The sequence below is a fragment of the Dama dama genome, chromosome 18 (assembly GCF_033118175.1).
Source record: "Dama dama isolate Ldn47 chromosome 18, ASM3311817v1, whole genome shotgun sequence".
NCBI classification, from domain to species: Eukaryota; Metazoa; Chordata; class Mammalia; order Artiodactyla; family Cervidae; genus Dama; species Dama dama.
The window spans coordinates 88,684,150-88,707,729 of record NC_083698.1 but is presented as its reverse complement, the minus strand read 5'-3'; the positions used below and the strand labels follow the sequence as shown (position 1 = coordinate 88,707,729).

At 40.6% G+C, this 23,580-nt stretch overlaps 1 protein-coding gene across 2 annotated transcripts in view; it reads right to left on the bottom strand.

Annotated features, from left to right (window-relative positions):
* Positions 1-21,098, bottom strand: part of AHCYL2 (adenosylhomocysteinase like 2) — a 180,122-nt gene extending 159,024 nt beyond the window's left edge. For both annotated transcript variants that reach the window (XM_061165765.1, XM_061165766.1), the window contains exon 1: positions 20,705-21,098. In XM_061165765.1, coding sequence (XP_061021748.1) covers positions 20,705-21,067 — 363 coding nt within the window. In that variant the 5' untranslated portion in view covers positions 21,068-21,098. The remainder of the gene's footprint in view (positions 1-20,704) is intronic.
* Positions 21,099-23,580: the final 2,482 nt, after the last annotated feature.

Here is a 23,580-nt window from a genome sequence, read left to right as displayed (position 1 = left end):
TAGTTGTTTTAATACGTTAAATAAGAACCTGTTCTCCTTGTAACAGGTCACAAGATGCATAATATCAGATACAGTTAGACAGTTTTATGGAACTAAGGTTGACTTTTTGGTGCCAATACTCACAAAGCCTTCTTGGGAAAACCAGCCTGTACCTGGCAAACAAGAGTTTCCAGGCTCACAGGTAAATAAGGAAGATCACTTCCAGCCAGGCCCTTGTGAATGAAAAATGTTGTCTCCCAAATCAGTCAACAAAGGATGCTGCAGCACCCCACAGTGAGCCCTGAGGGAACTCCAGTGCTTCCCCAGTGGCTCAGCTGGTTAAGAGTCTGCCTGCAATGCAGGAGACCCAGGTTCGATTCCTGGGTTGGGAAGATCCCCTGGAGAAGGGAATGGCAAGCTACTCCAGTATTCTTGCCTAGAAAATTCCAAGAACAGAGGAGCCTGCTGGACTACAGTTCATGGGGTGGCAAAGAGTCAGACATGACTGAGGGACTCACACTTTCTTTCTTTCCATGCCTTTAGCCACCAAAGCCACCCCCAATGGTGCATCCTGAAGGGGCTCAGGATGAGAAAGAACAAGATACTGGCCCTAGACAGCTAAGGGGCATATCAAAGGAATGATTTCAATGGGCCCAGACTCTTCTATCTATCCACCTATAAGTAGAAAACTGCTAAATTCATTAACTTGAGATAACTGGCTTTCTTTAATTGATGGCAATTTTTTGATGTTTCACTACCTGGTCTTTGTTGCAAAAACTCCTAATACATTAAGCCCCCTACAACTCTCAAAGGTGCGAACATGCATTCCATCAATGTGAGGCCTGAGTGAAATTGCGGCTTGTCCTCAGTCTGCTATAGCTGAGGATCCGTCAGCTCTTCCTCCTTCAGTCTTCTTGCCTGTTCGCTCAATGCCAGCCCCTGTATGCCAGCTGCTATACTCTCCTACTGTACTTTTCAAGGTACTACACTGTAAGATTAAAAATGTTCCCTTTATTTTTTTTTATGTATTATTTGTGTAAAAAGTATTATAAACCTATTACAGTACAATATATAACCAATTGTGTAAGTTAGGTACCTAGGCTAACTTTCTTGGACTTACAAACTGGATTTAAAAATGCATTCTGAGAACAGAATTTGTTCATACATAGGAGATTTACTGTGTATCCTGGCTTCTCCCTTACCTCTTCTTCAGAACAGTCCCTCAGAGCTATCTGAGAGACTGTCTTCTGGGCAAATCATCCTCATAAAATCTTTAACTATTAGGTCACGCAATTTTTCTTAGTCAACCCAAGAACCTGCCAACTACCAGCTAACATCACACTTAATAGTAAAAAGCTAAACGTTGTCATCACGCTGTGCTCAGTCACTCAGTTGTGCCCAGCTCTTTGCAATTCCATGGACTGTAGCCTGCCATGCTTCTCTATCCATGGGATTTTCCTGGTAAGAATACTGGAGTGGGTTGCCATTCCTACTCTAGGGGGTCTTCCCAATCCAGGGAGCAAACCAGCGTCTCCTATGTCTCCTGTATTGGCAGGCGGGTTCTTTACTAGGGCCACTTGCTGCTGTTGTTCAGTTCCCTCAGTCGTGCCCAACTCTTTGCAGCCCCATGGACTGTAGCACGCCAGGCCTCCCTGTCCGTCACCATCTCCTGGAGCTTGCTCAAACTAATGTCCATTGAGTAAGTGATGCCATCCAACCATCTCACCCTCTGACATCCTGCCTTCAATCTTTCCCAGCATCAGGGTCTTTTCCAATAAGTCAGTTCTTCGCATCAGGTGGCCAAGTATTGGAGCTTTAGCTTCAACATCAGTCCTTCCAATGAATATTCAGGGTTGATTTCCTTGAGGATGGACTGGTTTGATCTCCTTGCTGTCCAAGGGCCTTCCAAGAGTCTTCTCCAACACCACAGCTCAAAAGCATCAACTCTTTGGCACTCAGCTTTCTTTATAGTCCAACTCTCACATGCATACATGACTACTGGAAAAACCATAGCTTTGACTAGATGGACCTGTGTTGGTTAAGTAATGTTTCTGCTTTTTAATACACTGTCTACATTTGTCATTGTTTTTCTTCTAAGGAGCAGCGCCTTTTAATTTCATGGCTGCAGCCACTGTCCACAATGATTTTGGAGCCCAAGAAAATAAAGTCTGTCACTGTTTCCATTGTTCCCCCATCCATTTGCCATGAAGTGATGGAACCAGATGACATATTAGTTTTCTGAATATTGAGTTTCAAGCCAGCTTTTTCACTCTCCTCTTTCAGCTTCATCAAGAGGCTCTTTAGTTCCTCTTCACTCTCTGCCACAAGGGTGATGTCATCTGCATCTGAGGTTATTGATATTTCTCCTGGCAATCTTGATACCATCATCCAGCCTGGCATTTCACATGATGTACTATGCCTTTAAGTTAAATAAGCAGGGTGACAATTTTCAGCCTTGACGTACTCCTTTCCTAATTCTGAAACAGTCCATTGTTCCATGTCCAGTTCTAACTACTGCTTCTTGACCTGCATACAGGTTTCTCAGGAGGCAGTAAGGTGATCTGGTATTCCCACCTAAGAATTTTCCACAGTTTATTGTGATCTACACAGTCAAAGGCTTTAGCGTAGTCAATGAAGCAGAAGTAGATGTTTTTCTGGAATTCTCTTGCTTTTTCTATGATCCAACAGATGTTGGCATTGATCTCTGGTTCCTCTGCCTTTTCTAAATCCAGCTTGTACATCTGGAAGCTCTTGGTTCACATACTGTTGAAACCTAGCTTGAAGGATTTTGAGTATTACTTTGCTAGCATGTGAAATGAATGCAATTGTGCAGCAGTTTGAACATTCTTTGGCATTGCCCTTCTTTGGGATTAGAATAAAAACTGACGTATACAAAAAAAATCTCAATGACCTGGATAACCACGATGGTGTCATCACTCACCTACAGCCAGACATCCTGGAGTGTGAAGTCAAGTAGGCTTTAGGAAGCATCACTACAAAGCTAATGGAGGTGATGGAATTCCAGCTGAGGACCACTTGGGAAGCCGGAAAGAATAAATACTTTTCCTTTAAGATTGGGAACAAGGTAAATATGTCAGCTGTCACCATTTCTATTTCAACACTGTACAGGAGGCTCTAGGAAGGGCAATTTGGCAAGAACAAGAAATAAAAGGTATTAACACTAGAAAACAAGAAGTAAAGAAGTCATTTGTAGATGACAGAAGTCTGTATGTAGAAAATATTTAAAAATCTAGTAGAGTAATATGAGTAGTAGTAAAACGAGTAGAGTAATAAACAAGTTTAGCAAGGCTGCAGAGTACAAAATTCAATTAAATATATACCAAATTGAAAACAGGGATTCAAATAGATATTTATATATCCATGTTCATAGCAGTATTATAACAGTCAAAAGGGAGAAACAACACACAGGGATTCAAATAGATATTTATATACCCATGTTCATAGCAGTATTATAACAGTCAAAAGGGAGAAACAACACACAGGGATTCAAATTAGATATTTATATACCCATGTTCATAGCAGTATTATAACAGTCAAAAGGCAGAAACAACACAAATGCCCATCAACAGAGGAAAGGCTAAAAAAAAAAAAGTATATAGATACAATGGAATATTATTATTTAGCATTAAAAAAGAATGAAGGGAAATCTCTGGTTGTCCAGTGGTTAGGACTCTGCATTTTCACTGCCAAGGGCATGGGTTCAATCCCTGTTCTGGGAACTAAGATACTGCAAGCCACATGGTACAGCGAAAAAATTTTTTTTATTTTTCAAAAAAAAGAACGACAATGTTAAAAAAAAAAAAAAAAAGGAATGAAATCTAGATATATGTTACAACATGGATGGATCTGAAAAGCATTATACTAAGTAAAATAAGTTATATACAAAAGGATAAGTATTGTAAGATTCTACTTATATGAGGTACCGAAAGGCAAATTCATTGAGACAGGGGCTAAGAAGAGGAGTTAAAAGGGAGTTATTGTTTAATGGGGTACAGAATTTTTGTTGGGAATGATAAAGTTTGGGGTATAGATAGTGATAATAGTTCTAGAACATTGTAACTGTACTTAATGTCAATGAACTGCATACTTTAAAACTGTTATGGCAGTCCAGTGATTAGGTCCTGGTGCTTTCACTGCCACACCTGGGTTCAACCCTTAGTCAGAGAACTATAATCCCACAAGCCCCTCTGTGTACCCAAAAATAAACAAACCAACAAATAAAAATTAAAAATCAATTATATTTTATATACTAGTAATAAAAAATCTGAAAATAAAATTAAGAGAACAATTCCACTCATAATAGCATCAAAAAAAAAAAAAAAACTTAAAAAAAATTTAATTAAAGTAGTAGCAAGCCTGTACACTGTAAAGTACAAAACACTGCCAAGAGCAATTAGTAAACAGCTTAAAAAATGGAGAGTTGTTTCACATTCACGGGTTGGAAATCACAATATCATTACAATGAGAATTCTCCAAAAATGACCTATAGATTCAACACAATCCCTATCGAAATTCTGGCAAGCTTTCTCACAGAAAGTGACAAGCTTATCCTAAATTTATATGAAAATTTAAAGGACCTAGAAAAACCAAAATAATGTTGAAAAAGATGAACAAAATAGTACCCAATTCCAATACTTACTATAAAGCTACAGTAATCAATATAGTATTCGCATCAGCATAAATAAGTAAATCATTGGAACAGAATCCAGAATCCAGAAATAAACCCACACATCTACAAACAACTAATTTTCAACAATGGGGTCAAGACAATTCAACAGGGAAAGAATAGTCTTTTCAACAAATGGCACTGAGACAACTGTATATCCATATGAAGGAAAAAAGATTAAGGCCCTAAGTCACCCCATACAATAAAGTCAACTCAGAAGGGGTCACAGTTCAGTTCAGTTCAGTTGCTCAGTCATGTCTGACTCTTTGTGACCCCATGGACTGTAGCACGCCACAGGCTTCCCTGTCCATCACCAACTCCCAGAGCTTACTCAAACTCATGTCCATTGAGTCAGTGATGCCATCCAAACATCTCATCCTCTGTCATCCCCTTCTCCCACCTTCAATCGTTCCCAGCATCAGGGTTTTTTCAAATGAGTCGGTTCTTCAGAATTGGTCACAGAACTAAATAAAAAATCTAAAACTACAAAACTACAAATATTTTTGTGATCCTGAGTTACTAATTTCTTAGCTATAACACCAAAAGCATAATCTCTTTAAAAAGAGATTGACATTGGACTTCACTAAAATTTAAAATATTAGCTCTTCAAAATACAACATTAGGAAAAAGACAACTCACAATCTAGGAGAAAATATTTGCAAACCATGTACCTGATAAAGAATTTATATTCAGAATACTGAAAGAATTCTTACAACTTATTACAACTTAATAAGAAAACAAACCAATTTAAAAATGGACAGGACTTCCCTGGTGGTCCAGCAGTTAAGACTCCACGTTTCCACCGCAGGGGGCATGGGTTTGATCTCTAGTGGGGGAACTAAGATCCCACATGCATGTGGTGTAGCCAGAAAGTTAAAAAAAAAAACAAGTCAAACGATCTGAATAGACATTTCATCAATGCAGATATATAAATGATTAATACGGACATGAAAAGATGCTCAGTGTCACTAGTCATGGGGAAATGCAAACTCAAACCATAACAAAATAGCACTACATAACCACTAAAATGGTTACAATCAAAAAGACTGATAATGCCATGTGTTAGGATGTAGAACAACAAGGTCGTATTCAGGTCATATTCCCTGTGCTATACATATCTCTGTACAGCACAGGGAACTATATTTAATATAGTGACTTAATCAGCAAACAGAGCTGGGACAACTGGTTATCTATATGAAAAAATAAAATTAAATAGATCACCATCTCACACTATAAACAAAAAATCAATTCCAGACAGACTAAATTGTGAAAAATCCAAACTAAACACGTTAGAACACTTACAGAGAAGAGTATGTGAAATATGGAGAAGTTTCTAAAACAAACTCAAAAAGGACAAACTACACAGAGGGAAAAGAAAAAGCTGGTCAACTTACATTAAAAAATTTAACTTATGTATAAAAGTCCTAAGTTATAAAGAAAAAAAAAAGTAAGACACAGATCGGAAGATATCTGCAACACATATATCTGATAAAATAAAGGATTAGGATGAACACATAAAAGAACTTTTACAAATCAGTAATAAAAGCCAAAGAGAGCTCAAAAAAAAAAATCAGAAAATATACAAATACAGACCATAACTTACAAAACAGGAAATCCAAATGGACTATAAACATACTGAAAGATGCCAATCTCACTTATACCCAAGAAATGCAAATTAAAACAAACAGAGATTCCATTTCACTACTACCAGACATTGGAAGATAAGCTGAACAGAAGTTCAGTGTTTGTACTTATTAGTAAGGATTCAGAAAACAGGAGTTAATAAAGCTAATTTAGAAAGCAATTTAAGATATACTTTAAGCAATTTTGCATATAGGGATACACCCTAGAAAATGCTCATAAAGAAGTGTGCATAACACAACTACAAATGCTCAAAACTCAGCAAGCAGAAAAAGGGAACACTAAAGAGGAATGGGTAAAAAGTGGTATTTTCATACAGTAAAGTACTATACAGTAGTTAAAATTAATCACCTGGAAAATCTACATGTTCCAGACTAGTTAAAACTCAAAGTTGAGAGAAAAAAAGTAGGTTACAGAAAAATATCTGATCTATAATATCACCTACATTAAATTTATAAACACACAAAACAATGCTATATTTCCTTTATTGATATACAATTTATACTAATAAACAAAATGAAGCAAAAGTATTAAAATGTGATGGAGAATTATAAACAGCAAAGTTTGAACAGCAGCTACCTCTGAGTTGGGAGAAAAAGAAAGAAAGAAAGGAAAGGAACAGAGAAGAGGTACAAGGGGGTCTTCCACTTTATCTACATTGTTTTATATCTTTAAAAAAAATCTACAGAAAATTTTGAAAAATGCTAACATTTGTTAAATTGGGCAGTGACTACAATTTTCTCAGTACTCTTCCATATGCTTGGGGAAAAAAAAAATTGAAGAGTTTTTAGGTTAAATGAATATATACACATGTACCAGGCAGCAGGAAAAAAATATTTATCTCCTTTTGGAACCCACATTTGTAAAACTGTTCTACTAATGTCTCTCCGGTGCTTTACTGTCTCAGTGTGACACAACCTTTTAAGTGTTTAGGCATAAACACATTGTACTACTGAATCTCTTTTTACCTAACAAGGTGCTACCCAAGCCAAATCCCTGGTGATGCGGATACCAATGATCTATCAACCAACACACTGTGCAAACTCCAGCCCACATCTGTACAGTTTTAAAACCTTTTAATTTACAACTGACGCTGAAGCTGAAGCTTCAATACTTTGGCCACCTGATGTGAAGAGCTGACTCACTGGAAAAGACACTGATGCTGGGAAAGATTGAGGGCAGGAGGAGAAGGGGGCAACAGAGGATGAGATGGTTGGATGGCATCACTAACTCAATGGACATGAGTTTGAGCAAACTCCAGGGGAGACAGTGAATGACAGGGAAGCCTGGTGTGCTGCAGTCCATGGGCGTCACAAAGAGCTGGACACGATTTAGTGACTGAACAACTTACAACTAAATTATTCCCCTGAGTCATTCTTGCCATTAAGCTTCATCACAGATCTTTATGCAAACCTATATCATGAATGATCCAACAGGTTATAAACCCCCAAATGACACCTCTTTCTAGTTTTAATATAATCTTTCCTCTGCACCCTACATTCTGCAGTCCCACACACCCACAGAGACTCACAGCCTTCTACATAGTGCAGTGTTTCTGGATCTTCCCATCCTGGGCAGACTTATGTGACTCAGATAGCATCCAGGGCACTGAGCATGAAACTCTGCTTAACCAGCAATCTAGCACGCAAGCTCCTGAGAGAAACAGAATGACTTTCCATCCAAGCATGTAGTAAGAACATCAGGCTCAAAATGATGCCCAGGAACAAGTAGTTCCAAAAACAAGAATTCAAATAAAACTGGCTTTAGCACCCATTGCAGCCAATCTATTTTTGCTTTATTTTCTGGCTCAGTTAAAAGTACCTTAGAGAGTATACTCATCCCATCTCTTCAAAATAACTATGGAGAACACTACTTAAGTCCTACAAAAATCTGAGTTTCACACATTACCTATTGGGAGTGTGTGCATCTCTCTCTGTGCTGGCGCAGGCTTCAGGGTATCTCTGTGGGTCTAAGTTCGGGACTTTATGGAGACCCTTGTGTGTGTGGGCAGGGGTGTCTGAGTGGAGGGGTCTTGAGGGGTTCTATGTACATAGGGGAATCTGTGTGTGTCTGTCTTTGTGTATCAGTGCCCATCTAAGCTTCTGTCTCTGTTTATCAAATATTGCAAGTCTTACAATGTTTCATTATAAATTTCCACCCTACCACAAAAAAATGATTTTCCTGCCTCTCTACTCTGAGACTATGTAAAAGAGAAAAAGAAATAAGCCAACTGCTAAGCCAACCTTATTCAACAATGAGTAAAAAACTAAGGTTCTGGTGGGTACACACTAGCATGAACCAAATTGCCTGAGATTGTGCATTTCTAACAACTCCTAGGTGATGTCAATGATTCTGGTCATAGATGGGTTTGAGCAGCAAGTACCTAAAAGATTCCAAACTTAAAAAACGGCCTTTAACTATGATTAGACTTCCCATGTAGAAGTTCCAGAGTCTCCTAAAATTGAATGTATTGAATGTTATCTTCTGACCAAAAATTAGAAGTTACTTTGTTTTAAATGAGTCTCTGGTGAGTGTGGTTTGAATGAACCAGTCCTAAGAAGTGAATGAACCAGTCCTAAGAGGTGAAGTGTACTAAAAATATGAATTTCTAGATTTGTAAAGCTGAAACATGGAAACCTCACAAACGTTCTGCTACATTGTGAAGCATCCTGGGTGGACAACCAACTCCTTTTCTAAGGTGATAGACCTCAGTTTTAATGCTGACCTCTGCAAACTGCAAACATTCCTGCTTCTAGTAGTGCTCATACTAAACTAGACGTATTTATTTTCCTATCTGCATTCCCTACCCTCTCCTTGAGGCCAAGAATAGTATTTTGACTTAATAACCCTACTACTTAGCAGTGGTTAGCACACAACATATACGTGGTTTTTGCACAAAAGATGCTCAGAATGTACTGGGGGAGATAGTTAGACAAATATCCGAAAGCAGTAAAATTGCTTCTCTAATTCTACAATACAGTAGAAGGCCCTAAAAAGGAACTGGCATTAGACCAGTCACTTTTTCTCTTTCACAGAAACAATAGACACAAATGTAGTAAAAATTTCTGTTCTACTTGCTTTCCAAAGCACAGTGATCCAAGAGTAGAATCAGTCAAGTTTTACCCAACAAAAGCTTTGTTGAAGAAGACACTTTATAACTGTCAAGAAAAGAAGTCTTTCTTTAACCTGAAGCAGGTAATGTCAACTTTGAAAGGCAGATGCACACAAGTATATACCTGAGGGGGGAAAAAAAATGCTCCTCCTACAGTTAAATTACACATACTCAATTCCTGGCAATGCCTTAAAAAAAATCAGGTGTCATTTTGGAAAAGCTGGTACTACCAGGATGGCAATTTTAGTGTCTGTCCTTCTTGAGTTAAAAAGAGTTTTCACTTAAAAAGTTACTTCTACACTTCCTGCTAAATGTTAAGAAAGAAAAACTGTTAGGAAGGACAAGTTAAATGGGGGGGAGAAAAAAGGAGAGAGAACAAACCCGAGTAAGTAAAATATTAAATATTACTTGGGGACAAATACAAATACTCAGACTGTAAAGCGTCTGCCTACAGTGCAGGAAACCCGGGTTTGATTCCTGGGTTGGGAGGATTCCCTGGAGAAGGTAATGGCAACCCACTCCAGTACTCTTGCCAGGAAAATTCCATGGGCGGAGGATCCTGGTAGACTACAGTCCATGGGGTCGCAAAGAGTCGGACACGACTGAGTGATATAACTTTCACTTTCACCTTTTACACTCCAAATAGCCCCTACCTTACGTTACAAACAAAAATAAATTCTAGATGGACTGAAGACCAAAAGATAATAAACAAAACCATGAAAACAGCTGAAGAAAATATAAAATAACTTGTTAATAAGTCTGGGGTAGGAAAGGCCATTCTAAGACACAAATATGTAAGCCATAAAAGAAAAAACGGGACCTGGGGAATTGGCAGAGAGTGGATGCACGTACATATATGGCTGAATCCCTTCACTGTCACCTGAAACTGCCATGACACTGTTAATCAGCTGTACTCCAATACAGAATAAAAAGTTTAAAGTCTGAAAAAAAACTCACCAATCTGACTACATGAAAATGTTTAATATAAACAAAGTTACAAGTCAACAAGAAACAGAGTAGGAAAAAATATTTGCAACATACATATACAGAATTAATATCCAGGGACTTCCCTGGCCACCCAGCCCTTAAAACTTGGTTAAGACTCCATGCTTCCAAAGCAGGTGCAGGTTAGATCCCTGGTCGGGGGAACTAAGATCCAAAACACTGTGAGGCCAGAAAAAATATATTCAGAAAATGTAAAGATTCCTATATGCCAGAATGAAAAAGACAAGCTCATAGGACAGAAATCTTTATGTTTTGCTGAATCCCCCGCACTTGGCACACAGTAGTCCCCAATAAATATCTGTTAACAAATGAATATGAATAGACAATTATAAAAAAAAATATAAATTACCAATCTATTCATGAAAATATTCTCAGCCTCACTGTAAGCAGAAAAGTACTAATAAAAACAACAGTAAAAGACTTTTCTCATAGAAATTTCCCTGTTGGGCTTCCCTGATAGCTCAGTTGGTAAAGAATTCGCCTGTAACGCAGGAGACCCCGACTGGAAGATCCACTGGAGAAGGGATAGACTACCCACTCCAGTATTCTTGGGCTTACCTGGTGGCTCAGCTGGTAAAGAATCTGCCTGCAATGAGGGAGACCTGGATTTGATCCCTGGGTTGGGAAGATCCCCTGGAGAAAGGAAAGGCTACCCACTCCAGTATTCTGGCCTGGAGAATTCCATGGACTATACACAGTCCATGGGGTCACAAAGAGTTGGACACGGCTGAGTGACTTTAACTTTTCTCACAGAAGATGTAAAAATATACAGTATTGGTAAAGGTACAGTAAAAGGGTTTCTTGTATAATTGATGTGTAAAATGGTACTATGATTTTCAAGGCAACATGATATTATGGATTAAGTTTAAAATGTGGATATCTTTCAACTCCAAAACTCTATTTTAAGGTGTCCATCCTAGAGAAACACTAACAGATTAACACAGAGAGAATGCATACAGATAGTTACAACATATAAAAATTACAGTAAATGTGTATCAACAAAAAAGTTTAATAAACAACAAAGCTATAGACCTTGAAAATCAGCAGTCAAAAAGTATGAGATTCATATACATGTACTGATATATAAAAAGCTCCAAGACATTCTGTTAAGTGGAAAAAGCAACCTGTAATACAACATATATACATAATGTGCTTTTATTTATTACAACTTATTACAAAACTACCAATTTCTCTATGTACAATATGAATATAAATCTGAGAAAGATAAACTGACAGCAAAAGTCTCTGGGGAGGGGAAAAGACTGGCTGACAGCCAGTCTTCATTAGATTGAATTATTTTACAAGAATATATTCAAGCATTACTTGTATAATTAAAAATATTTTTTTAAAAGGTGAAAAATAATGTAAATACCATTTTACTGATATGAAGAAAACAGGAAGAACACATTATAAGGATCAGACAGGAGATAAAAGTTCCATCTTTGACATTAGTTCTGAAGTTCAACTGCAAGTAGGCAGTTGTACACACACACACACACACACACACACACACACACACACACGCACACACACACACACACAAAGACTGGCATTCTGAAGAGGGGTCCTGACTTAAAGAAATAATTTGGGTAGTTGTTCATATACAGATGATACTCAAAGGCACAGGAATACTGTGGATGACAGGGAAAAAACACAATGGAAAGCGCAGAGGGCCCAGGACCAAGGAGAAAGCGCCCATAAAGAAGACTTAGAAGGAGCAGCTGGAGAAATAAAAGGAAAACTTGTAAAGAGGAGGGTCATGGAAGACAACAGAGGAGAGTGTTTTAATAAGAAGTTGGTGTCAAATGCTGCCGAGATGTCTGATATGATGAGGGATGAAAAAAACAGATGGCCATGCTTCTCAATCTGATGGACATTAGCAACTTTAGCAAGAGGGCATTGTGTGAGTCAGGGTATTCGAGTAGGAGTGAATTAGAGTCTGTGAATGGACTTCCTGGAGGTCCAGAGGCTAATACTCTGTGCTTCCAATGCAGAGGGTGCAAGTTTCACCCCTGATCAGGTAACTAGATCCCATATGCCACAACTAAAGATCTCTCAAGTTGCAATGATGATTGAAGGTCCATGTACTGCAACGAAGATCTGACTCAGCCAAATACATACATATATTTTTTAAAAAGTCTGTAGGGGGCTTCTCTGGGGATCCAGTGGTTAAGAATCTGGGGACATGGATTCAATCCCTGGCCCAGGAAGATTCCACATGCCTCCGGGTAACTAAGTCCGTGAGCTGCAACAACAGAGCAGGTGCTCTAGAACCTGTGCTCCACAACAAGAGAAGCCACTGCAATGAGAAGAAAACATATATTGCAACAAAGAGTAGCACCCGCTTGTCGCAACGAGAGAAAATCTGTGAGCAGAAATGAAGACATAGCACAGTCCAGCCTCCAGAAAATTAATTTTTAAAAAGTCTTTGGAAAGGAAAGAAGTGTACATAGCATACATTGAAAACTTCTTTAAGAAACTTAGCTGGGCAACGGGACAAAAAGATAGGTCAGTAACAGAAAGCAGATATAGGGGTCAAAGGACAGGGTTTTCAAAATGGGCGAGATTACAGCAAGGAAATCTGTAGGAAAGGCTCTGGTGGAAAGAGGAAATAACCAAAAGAAGTTCTTTAAGAAGACCAAAGAATGTGATTAGAGCACTTGTGGAGGGACTGCTCTTTGACAAAATAAAAGATATGTCTTCCACTATAATAACACGAGAGAAGAAAAAGATGAACCCCAAATGCAGGCAGGTTTGCAGATTTGGGAGGTACAAAGATGGAAGGAATTCTCTTTTGGTGGCTTCTGTTTTTATAACAAGTAGAGGGTATATCACTGTTTTTAAAACACTTGAAATTAGAAGTAAATAGATACAATATTAAATAATTATTTGCAGTGAGGCTTAAAGTGAACTTACTAGAGAATGTATGATGTTGCTAGGCAATGGTGATCAAGCATATGAGGCTGATGATTATGAATTTATAGTGACATGGATCTTCCTGGTTTTCTGATTTTCTCTAGCAAACACTCAGCTCCATAGATGCAGGCAGCTAAAAAGGCAGATAGTTAGGTTCAACCAGTGTACCTCCCAGAGTTCCATAAAGAGCAGAAGTCAACTCTGGCTGGACTGGACAGAAAAAGAATGTATCGGAAGGACATGAGGTAACTTTCAGAGCAGAGAACCTGCCCCAGGGCAACACAGCTAAAAACACCACCACAGAATGGGCTTAGGAAACATGTCATGTTTGCTTTAGGTCAAGCAGGAGCTGCTGCAGCTTGGGCTGCACAATTATAGTTCAGGGTGCCAGTTGCCACTGTTGCCCCTGTAACTTGACCCTGTTGCTACAGACTGATGCTACAAGAAGATATGCTGATAATAGATGGGCAAGTTGTTCAGAACATAGTGGAAAGGTTTGGGAAGACTGGACTGGCTGAGAGGATGAAGGGAGTAGGAAGGGAATGAGTATGAGGAAGACAATGGCTGACTGAGGTGGGCATCAGGTAGTGGCTAAAGTAAACAGGGAATGAGACTTCCCCTTGGAAAAGGATAGATCCTGGAGTCCAGATGGTTGCAGAGTAATCTCAGCAGCCCAGGTGGAGTAACTTAAGCAGGTTTCACCGAGAGTTTAATCAGAAAAGTAAGGGGCTGGCAGAATGGCAAAGCCTCCCACTACTGCTGTGGGCAGTGCTTCATCTCACTAATCCCAAAGGCATTAAGGACTGGCAGAGCCCTGGGCAAATCACTCTCTTTGAGCCTGCATTTTCTAATCTGTAAAATAATAATATTATTTTATAATAATATTCATCTGATGGTCATTATGAGAAGTAAATGAGATGAGATAGACAGATGCCTGAAAGAGAGTAAATATTCAGTAAATGGTAGCTGTAAATGAGTTATAAGTGAAGGTGATAAAAGTTTCCAAGAAAAGGTAGTCAACAATATCAAATCAAATCTTTTAGAATGAATAGAAGGATCCACATTGGAGCACAGTAGGAGATAAATCTATAGGGAAGATGAAGCCAGTTTAAGTGTCAGCGTACTTAACTTTCAATGAAAGCTTTGTAGTATTCAGAATGGCTTTAAGGAAAAGCCTGATTTGTACTCACAGAAACTCAACTAGCTGATCAAGGACCTTTATACACTTCCTTACAGTTTATACCCTTCCTTAATTTAAGTTCTAAGCTAAGAAGAACCAGGTGCTCCAAACCAACCCATTTCTACTGATAGACTCCTGGGGGGAAAAAAAGAAATAAAGAATAGGAAATCACCAGCTATTAACGCAGTGTCCAAGAGGGAAAATGGCTAACTGAACTGTGGCAGAATACAGTTCCAGAAGAGGGGACTGAAAATCATACACGTCATTTGGCTTCAGTGATTTAATTTAACCAAAATAGTTTTACTTACAACTATTATAGAAGTTGTATTATATACAACTATTATAGACGTCCACTGCCTTCTCCTCTGCTCAGCTCTCGTCAAATCTGGGGCCATAGGTCATTCAGACCGTAAAAAGCTCCTACAAATTCCACAGAAACCTGATCAAGCTAACTAAACCTCTTATTGGGGGAGTGGAATCTCAGCTCCTGTAATTCTACATACCACCTGAACACAGTGCGGGGGGGGGGTTGGGGGTGGACTGGGACAGATGCCAAGATATACTATTTTCCCACTCACATCAGTTGTCCCTCTCTGAATTATTTAAACAAGGACTACCTAGGACTACCAAGAAAGAACAAAATCTGAATGAAAATCCCAACAAATCTCTTCCTTTTTTTTTTTTTCTTTTACTGTGGGGAAGGGGAACACTTTCCAGGAAATGACAGAGAAACTAACTGTCCCTTTTCAAGGAACTCTCCATTTCTTCTATTAACTGGACACTAGGACCTAAGTCGTCTTCCTCAAGACATTAAACACACAACTGCAACTTCAGCTCTGAACAACCTCCTGAAACATCTCTTAATGTTCAATCTTTCCTAGGAAAAGTAGAATTCAGAAATTATACTAATACAAATTATAGGCTGCCTTGTCAGAAAATTCATAAATGTTGACATAGATATATGGTAGATCATTAAACAAACTCAATAAATAAAAAGAGATGGCCTATTAGTGAAATAACAGAAAATCCACAAAAATATGCAGATTAACTAAGATTTAAAAGTGCAGTCTAAGCTTTAAACAGAGAGATACTTCAACTGAAAAGCAATGGAGTTAGGGCATGAGAGTCAAACAGACTAGAGTTCTGTTGGCTCATATCAGTTCCTACATGTGTAACCTTGACACAAAATCTCTTCAACCCTCAGTTTCCTCAATAAAACAAGGATGATACAAACTATTTCTGACAGCTCTTAAAAGGCTTAAATAAAATAGGATGTGTAAAGCTCTAATACAATGCCTGGGACACAGCAGGAATACATAACAGTATGCTTCCCCTTTTAATTTTCAAAATGTTTCATTACAGATCAATTCATAAAGAAGGTGAGTCTTAAAGAACAAGGAAAATGTTAGCTGGATAGGAAAGAGGAACATAGTCCTCTAGCCCTCCTGATTTATTCATAACTTTAAAAATAAGAATACATCTCTCTAATTGTCACTCAATTACTCATGTGAAAATGCATTATTGATCTTGAAACACTTTTTTATACACACATATAAGATCCTCTTCTCCCACTCTCATAATTTTATAATTGTTTGAGATTCTACATTTGTACAATTTTTTCCCATTCTCTTCCTAAAGCCCTGACTCAGATCCTCTTTACTTTGGTTTTATTCTTTACTTAGGATGACCTAAGTCTTAAATCAGAGAGACATACCTTAGAGTTCACTGAGTATTCTGAAAGACTTCTGGGAGAAAGCCAGAACCCAGCGACTAAGAAGTTAGAGTCACTGTGGCATAATAAAAAGAAATGGGCTTTGGAAACAAAGGCTTAAAACAGGGATTTCAAGTCCTACCTCTGCCCCCCTCTAGATGTATAACCTTGGTCAAGGCACTTTGCCTTCTCTGGACCTCATTTCCTTATCTGTGAAATGGAAATAATGCCACTTATATCTCATTGTGTAGCTGTCAGGATTAGAAAAATGCTGATAACAATTCCTGGCATAGAAAGGGCCAATTAGATATAAAAGGGGGGGCTAATTAATGGTAACTGTTATTAGGGTCAATCTGCCAACTGCCTTACCAAACATTCTGCAAGGCTGTACTTTCCTAACTGGCAAAAGGAACAAAACTGCTCTTGCATTCCCATGACTATATCCAAAAGGTTCCATTTTAGTAATCCATAATTAACCAAATAAAGAGCTTAAAGAATTCAGGACAAGAAGGCGCTAGCATGGCTGAACTCATTCTCTGCTGACAGCAACAAAGCCAGCACAAGGTGGATTCCCTTGCCAAAAAAAAAGAATCTGCTTGAACATGGTCATTACTGATATTGACGTAAGCACAAACTAGTTGTGGTTCTTAAGCTCACAGATTTATCATGAGAAAGTTTTCAGTTCAGTTCAGTTCAGTCGCTCAGTCGTGTCCGACTCCTTGCGACCCCATAAACTGCAGCATGCCAGGCCTCCCTGTCCATCACCAACTCCCGGAGTCCACCCAAACCCATGTCCATTGTGTTGGTGATGCCATCCAACCATCTCATCCTCTGTTGTCCCCTTCTCCTCCGGCCCTCAATCTTTCCCAGCATCAGGGTCTTTTCCAATGAGTCAGCTCTCCGCATCAGGTGGCCAAAGTACTGGAGTTTCAGCTTCAACATCAGTCCCTCCAACGAACACCCAGGACGGATCTGCTTTAGGATGGACTGGTTGTATCTCCTTGCAATCCAAGGGAATCTCAAGAGTCCTCTCCAACACCACAGTTCAAAAGCATCAATTCTTCTGCGCTCAACTTTCTTTATAGTCCAACTCTCACATCCATACATGACTACTGGAAGTTTTACCTTTTCTGAAATAAATTCTCTCCCACATTGCTTTCTCTACTGTGGTATGACATTCCTATTACTCCATTTTCAAGAACACGGGAAAGAAATCCTCTCAAATACTGCTACTGCATTCACAGTGGACCGTATCGTCCTATTTCACAGATCAATTCTTACAGAGATTTTTGGTTTGTTGAGTTCACTTACAAAGAAAGACATTATATACAAATATATGACAGCCACGGTGACGAGATCTGTCCCCAGAGCACCACAAGTTACAGAATGGAGGTAGATGCCAAAGATAAGACAGGACTGAGTAACCTGCACACCATATGTTCACTCTTATTAAATGCTGCACTTGGGAATTCTGACTCTTATAAAAAAGTTTATTTCCCTCGTGTGACTGAACAGAGTAATGGTACCAAGAAAACTAATGACAGATACACAAATAGAGTAAGGGAAACCATCAATGGGGGGAAATAAGCTTAAGATAAATAAGCTTGTATGTGACAATAAAAAAATGAGAGCAACAGTCATCAATTACATGGTCAAGGGCAGCTATTTCAATCCTTAGTACCTCCAGTCCCTCCCTACACTAAATAAAAGCAGAAGGGAATGAAGGTCAGAATGATTATTTAAATAAACTAAAAAAAAAAATCAAGAAAGGTTCAACAAATCAAAATCACACAGCAGTCCCTTGGGGAGGTGACTTTCAACTTTAAGAAAGGTCAGTCTCGCACACTTGTTTTAATTGAGCTACTTCAATGTCAAGAAAGTTAAAAGGTTCCACCCCCTAAAAGCCGCTCAGAAATGCCTGCAGTTGTGTCACAGGGCTGCATCTTGGCCCAGAGCTTCGCCTGTTATACTTCCAGTGGAGAAGCTGTTTTTTGGTTGCAATTAACATTGTAAGGCAAGCTCAGCCCTGTCTTTCATAGCCTTGAGGCTGCTGAGTAAATCTAGAATCATGGGACCCACATTTTAATGCTGGAAAAACAGGAAGAAGGTGGTTCAGCAACAAGGAAAATGGTCAAGAAACACATCTAGAATTAGGAAAAACAGACTGATATGTTGGTGTCTCATGTTCACTGTTTTATATAGAAACTATTGAACTGTATATACCTTTTAAAGGAAGCCATGGTGGTGCACTCAAGCCATGACTGGAGAAAGAAAAAAATAAAATCAACTCTTAACAATAGCTATAATTTCTTCAGCCCTTATTATATGTGCCAAGTTCAACAGTAAGTCCTCTACAAATATTTCTAACCTTCAATCATATCAGTAACCTCATTTTGTAAAAGAGACAACTAAGACTCAGAGAATTTAGAAATTACCCAAAAGCTAGCTCGTAGGGGTGCTAGGATTCAAACTCAGGTCTGCTAGACTGTAAATCCCATGGTCTAAAGGCCATTTCTTGGGGAATTCCTTGGCAGTCCAGTGGTTAGAACTCTGAGCTTTCACTGCTAGGACCCAGTATTCAATTCCTGGTAAACTAAAGATCCCACAAGCTGCATGGCAAGGTCAAATAAATAAAGGCAATTTGTTGAACACTATTATGCTCGAGACTTAATCTGCAGGTTTTACACAAAAAGACCCTTAATCACAGAATTTGGCCAAAGTTATAAAGCAACTCAACTAATCACAAATGTTTCAGATTTCCAGACTCATATCTAGGTACTACCAGCTTTGATGCCCATGTGTGTGTGTGAATGTGTGAAAGTTGCTCAGTCATGTCCAACTCTTTGTGACCCCATGGACTATACAGTCCATGGAATTCTCCAGGCCAGAATACTGGGTTGGGTAGCCGTTTTCTTCTCTGGGGGATCTTCCCAACCCAGGGATCGAACCCAAGTCTCCTGCATCGCAGGTGGATTCTTTTTTTTTTTTCCCGCAGGTGGATTCTTTACCAGCTGAGTCACCAGGGAAGCCGAAGAATACTAGAGTGGGAAGCCTATCCCTTCTCCAGCAGAGCTTCCAGACCCAGGGGGTCTCCTGCATTACAGGCAGATTCTTTACCGGCTGAGCCACAAGGGAAGCCATGGTGCCCATGCTGCCTCTCCTTTCCCCCAATAATTCTTCCCAGAGGAGTTTCATAATGCAAACGAGAAAGACATTGTCCTAAAGCATCATTAAATAAATTCCTTTAGCCTTGCCTCTGATGTTACCACTATATTTTAGTAATTAGAATGCAAGAGTTCTCTGATTTACACCTTAATAATGAGGCTATTACAATCAAAGTTAGGCTGGATACAAGGTTTCAACTCAGCTGAGCCCTGCACTGTGAAACCAATGCAGATTTCACATCACTTTCTTGCTGTTCTGATAAATCATTCACAAAAAGAAAAACCCTGTATATCTCTGTGTTTGCATAATACCTCGGAAATTACAGTGATAATCTACAACCCTGTTTTTGCAATATCTGCCATTTTTCTCTGTACTGATTTGCTTTCTGAGAGGACACCACAGACAGCCATTGCAAGGGTAATACTGAGAATATCAAACATTCAGGCACATCTACTCCTTGGTGTTCTGAGACCACTGCCTCTTCAAAACTATATCTGAAAGAAGCTGGCAGTTGAGACAGAAAATCTGACAGAGATCGCCTTTCCCAGAAGTAGAAGCATTTCTTCCTAACACTTACGGACCATAATAAAAGAACCAATAAAAACAATCATTCTCTTCATACACAGTCTAATAATCCTAGTGACCAACTACTGAGCTGAGAGGACAAACCTCTGAAGAGAGGAGAGTGAAGTGAATCTCTCTATTACCCTATTACCCTTCTACTTTCAGAGAAAACCTAAGGATCTTGCAGTATGTGGAATGAAGGGCACGGCATCAGTACTGCTAGATGGAAGCGCCTGGCCACAGAAAGGCAGAGAGTCATCTTCTGTAAAGAAACAGACAACTGAGGATCTCAACGCGAGGTTAACTACTCCTTACAGAAAAGAAGTCAAACGGAAAAGCTCTTTCAACCCTTATTACTGGGTGAACTCGCAGAAGCAGTAAGGCTTTTCTACACCATCTGGGTCTTCTCCCCGACAGTCTGGAAAACACACACGGGAGTAGGTTAGGAGTACAGAGAGGTGTAATACGAGGTGCCTCTCCTCTCCCAGCCTATTCCAAGTAGTAAGGGAGGGCGCTACCTCCATGTTATTCCCAGAGAAGTACGGCCGTACCACCTGGAGTCTTCGCCCCCCAGCACTGGGGCCCGGGTGCGGGCACCTCTGAGAGAGTGGGTTTAAGGGGAAAAGAGATGTCTCTACTTCCAGCATCAGAAGGGAGGGCGTGGAGAGTGGTGCCGCCGCGCCGAGAGGATCTGCGGTTCCCCACCACCCTCCCTCTCCGAAAGAGGCAGCCCGGCCCCAATACCTTCTTGACTGTGCGCGGCGCCTCGGTGACGGTGCCGTCGGGGCTGACCAGGGCCTCGCCGCCGTCGCGGTGCCTCTGATGCTGGTGATGAGGGTCGCTCCGCTTCATGGCCGACGCCTGAGGCACTTTCCCAGCGGCCGGGCTGAGAGCCGCGGCGGGCCCCGATCCTGGACCGGGGGCCGGGGGCCGCTCCGCCGCCGGAGCTGGAGCTTCAGGGTCCCCGCCACCCGCTGCGGGGGCCATGGCGCTCACGGCCGCTGTGCTCAGTCCCAGCTGCGGCTCCGCCTCGGAGGGGCTCAGGTCCTTCAGCTCCACCTCAGGCACCTTCGCGGCAGCAGCTGCTGACACGACCTGCACCGACATCACCGCCTCCACTGCAACCGCCGGCTCAGACTCTAGCTCCGGCTCGGCCCCGCCTCCCGCCTCCCTTCCCCTTCCCTCCCCCATTCCCCCACTCCTCCCCTCCATCGCCTCCACTCCCACCCCCTTCCTCTGCCCGCCCGCCAACTCTCCAGCCAGCCCCGGCCTCTCCCTCCCGGCCCCGCCCCGCCCCGCCCAACCCGACCCTGCCAGCTCGCGCGCGTGGTGCCACGGAACCTGTAGTGCGCTTGCTCAGGGCCGCACGCGGCGAAAACAGCGTGGGACCTCAGCCCCCGACCACCACTGCGCGCTGCCGAGGGCGGGGCCGCGGTGCCCCCTGGAAATTGTAGTCCCTGTCTCCTTCCGGCTAGCGGGATTCTGTAGTAGTAGTGGAGCTCTAGTCCAGGCGACTAACGGAAAGGAGTGAGAACGGGTGACACGACAAAGGACATGAGGAAGAGAAAGTCTCCAGAGGAACTGGAGCTTCCGGGGCGACAACACTAGAAACCCTCCGCCTGGGAAGGTGGGGGAAGAAAGGACTCTACCTTGACAGTGTATATTTCGTCCCTGTGTGCTAGTCTAAGATCACGTAAGCAGGCATTTAAAGGAAAAGCGGCATCACGTGGGGAGAGTGCTGGCCTCAGGCTTAAAGTGACTTGATTTTTCTGCCTCAGTGAAAGGAAACCCTAACACCTTTCTGAACTTTAATGGCTTTGTTTTTAGAAAGAATAAAATAAGACCTCACGTTCTGTGGTGATTTCTAGAAGATTCTAGGCTTAGAGTTTACTATCAGTCCAAAAAAATAGAAGTTCGGTATTACTAGGTAAGAAATTTTAAGGCTAAAGAGTCAGACACCACTTAGCGACTAAACAACAACGACAAAAGAATTACACGTTGCCTTAAGCTTAATTCTTTTGCCCTGATAATTCTCTTTTTCTTTCTTCTCCTTTTCTCTTTGCCCCTCCGTTCAGCTTGTGGGATCTTAGTTCAGGAATTGAACCCCGGGCCTTCAGCAGTGAAGTAGTGAGTCCTAACCACCCAACCACCAGGGAATTCCCACTCTGTGAATTCTAATAGATGTCCAACCTAAGTTTGCATGCTAGTGGCACAAAGAGGTAAAATAAACCAAAATGTCAGAGTTTGGAGCACAGAAAGGTTTATTACAGAGTGCCAGGCACAAGAGGGAGCTAGTGCTCAAGAAAACCCGAACTCCCACATAGACAAAATTTGGGGTGAGGGCTGCCAATGTGTGACTATTCTGATTGTTTGGACGATGTCTGGATGTCTGGGGAATCTCAACCGTCTGGTTCCAACGTGTCTACGGTACACATACTTGTGGTCACATGCATGCGCTCACCATCATCTGCCTGGGTAGGGGGTTTTAGGTTCTGTAGAAGAGCTCAGAGATATGTATCAGATTATTATCTATATCTCTTCAGGAGGAACTATGAGTCCTGTGACTCTATTGTCCTATTAAATGCTTGAGCCTGCTGTTTGGGATTTGGGGAGTACCTAAAAGATTAAAGTCTTTTTTTTTGTTAATTACAAACAAGAAACAGAGGACATGGAAGAGCTTTTGTCCGGAAGAGGGTCCCACAGAGTCTTGCTCAGTTTCAGGGATATAATGTAAAATTCAGATAAGTATATCAGCAAAGAGGAATACTAACTAAAATATGAATAGTGATTTCCTTAAGTGATGGGATTTGGGGTGAGTTTTTTGGGATTTTTTACTTTGTATTTTTCTGTATTATTTTTAAATTTAAAATTTATTTTAAAAGGTGTAAACGTAAAGGCATTTATGGCAGTTTAATTTTTAATAATGAAAAGGTATCTGAAACTAATATCCAACAATAGGGGAATGGTTGTTGTTTAGTTGCTAAGTCATGTCCTGACTCTTTTGCGACCCTATGGTCTGCCATCAGGTTCCTCTGTCCATTGGATTTCCTAGGCAAGAGTAGTGGAGTGGGTTGCCATTTCCTACTCCAGGGCATCTTCCTAACCCAGGGTTCGAACCTGTATCTCCTACCTTGACAGGCAGATTCTTTACCACTGAGCTACCAGGGAGGGAAGCCCAGGGGAATGGTTACAACCTTTAAAAAATTAAGTTGGCCAAGACCTTTTTTTTTTTAATGATAAAGGGAAATAAATGCTTGTGATAAAATAAGTTAAAAAGCAGGAGACAGACTGCACATTCTATTAGATTTTAACTATATAAAGAATACTTGAGAAAAATAATATATTAAAACACAGTTGACTCTGACAGATTATAGGGTAGGTCATTTCTTCTCTGTTCTCAGCGAAACTGAGGCAAAGGGGAACTTATGGTTTATGGTTGTTCAGAGAGTAAGTGATAGCCCTGACAACCCCAGAAGGCCATTGGACATCTAGATTTGGAGTGATTATTTTTTCCCTGGCAAAAAAGAGAGGGAGAAATCACCTGTCTTGATCTTCCCGGTGCTACTAGTATCTTGGAAATCTGTTCATTTGTGGAGTTGTCCTACCCTGAATTGAATCTT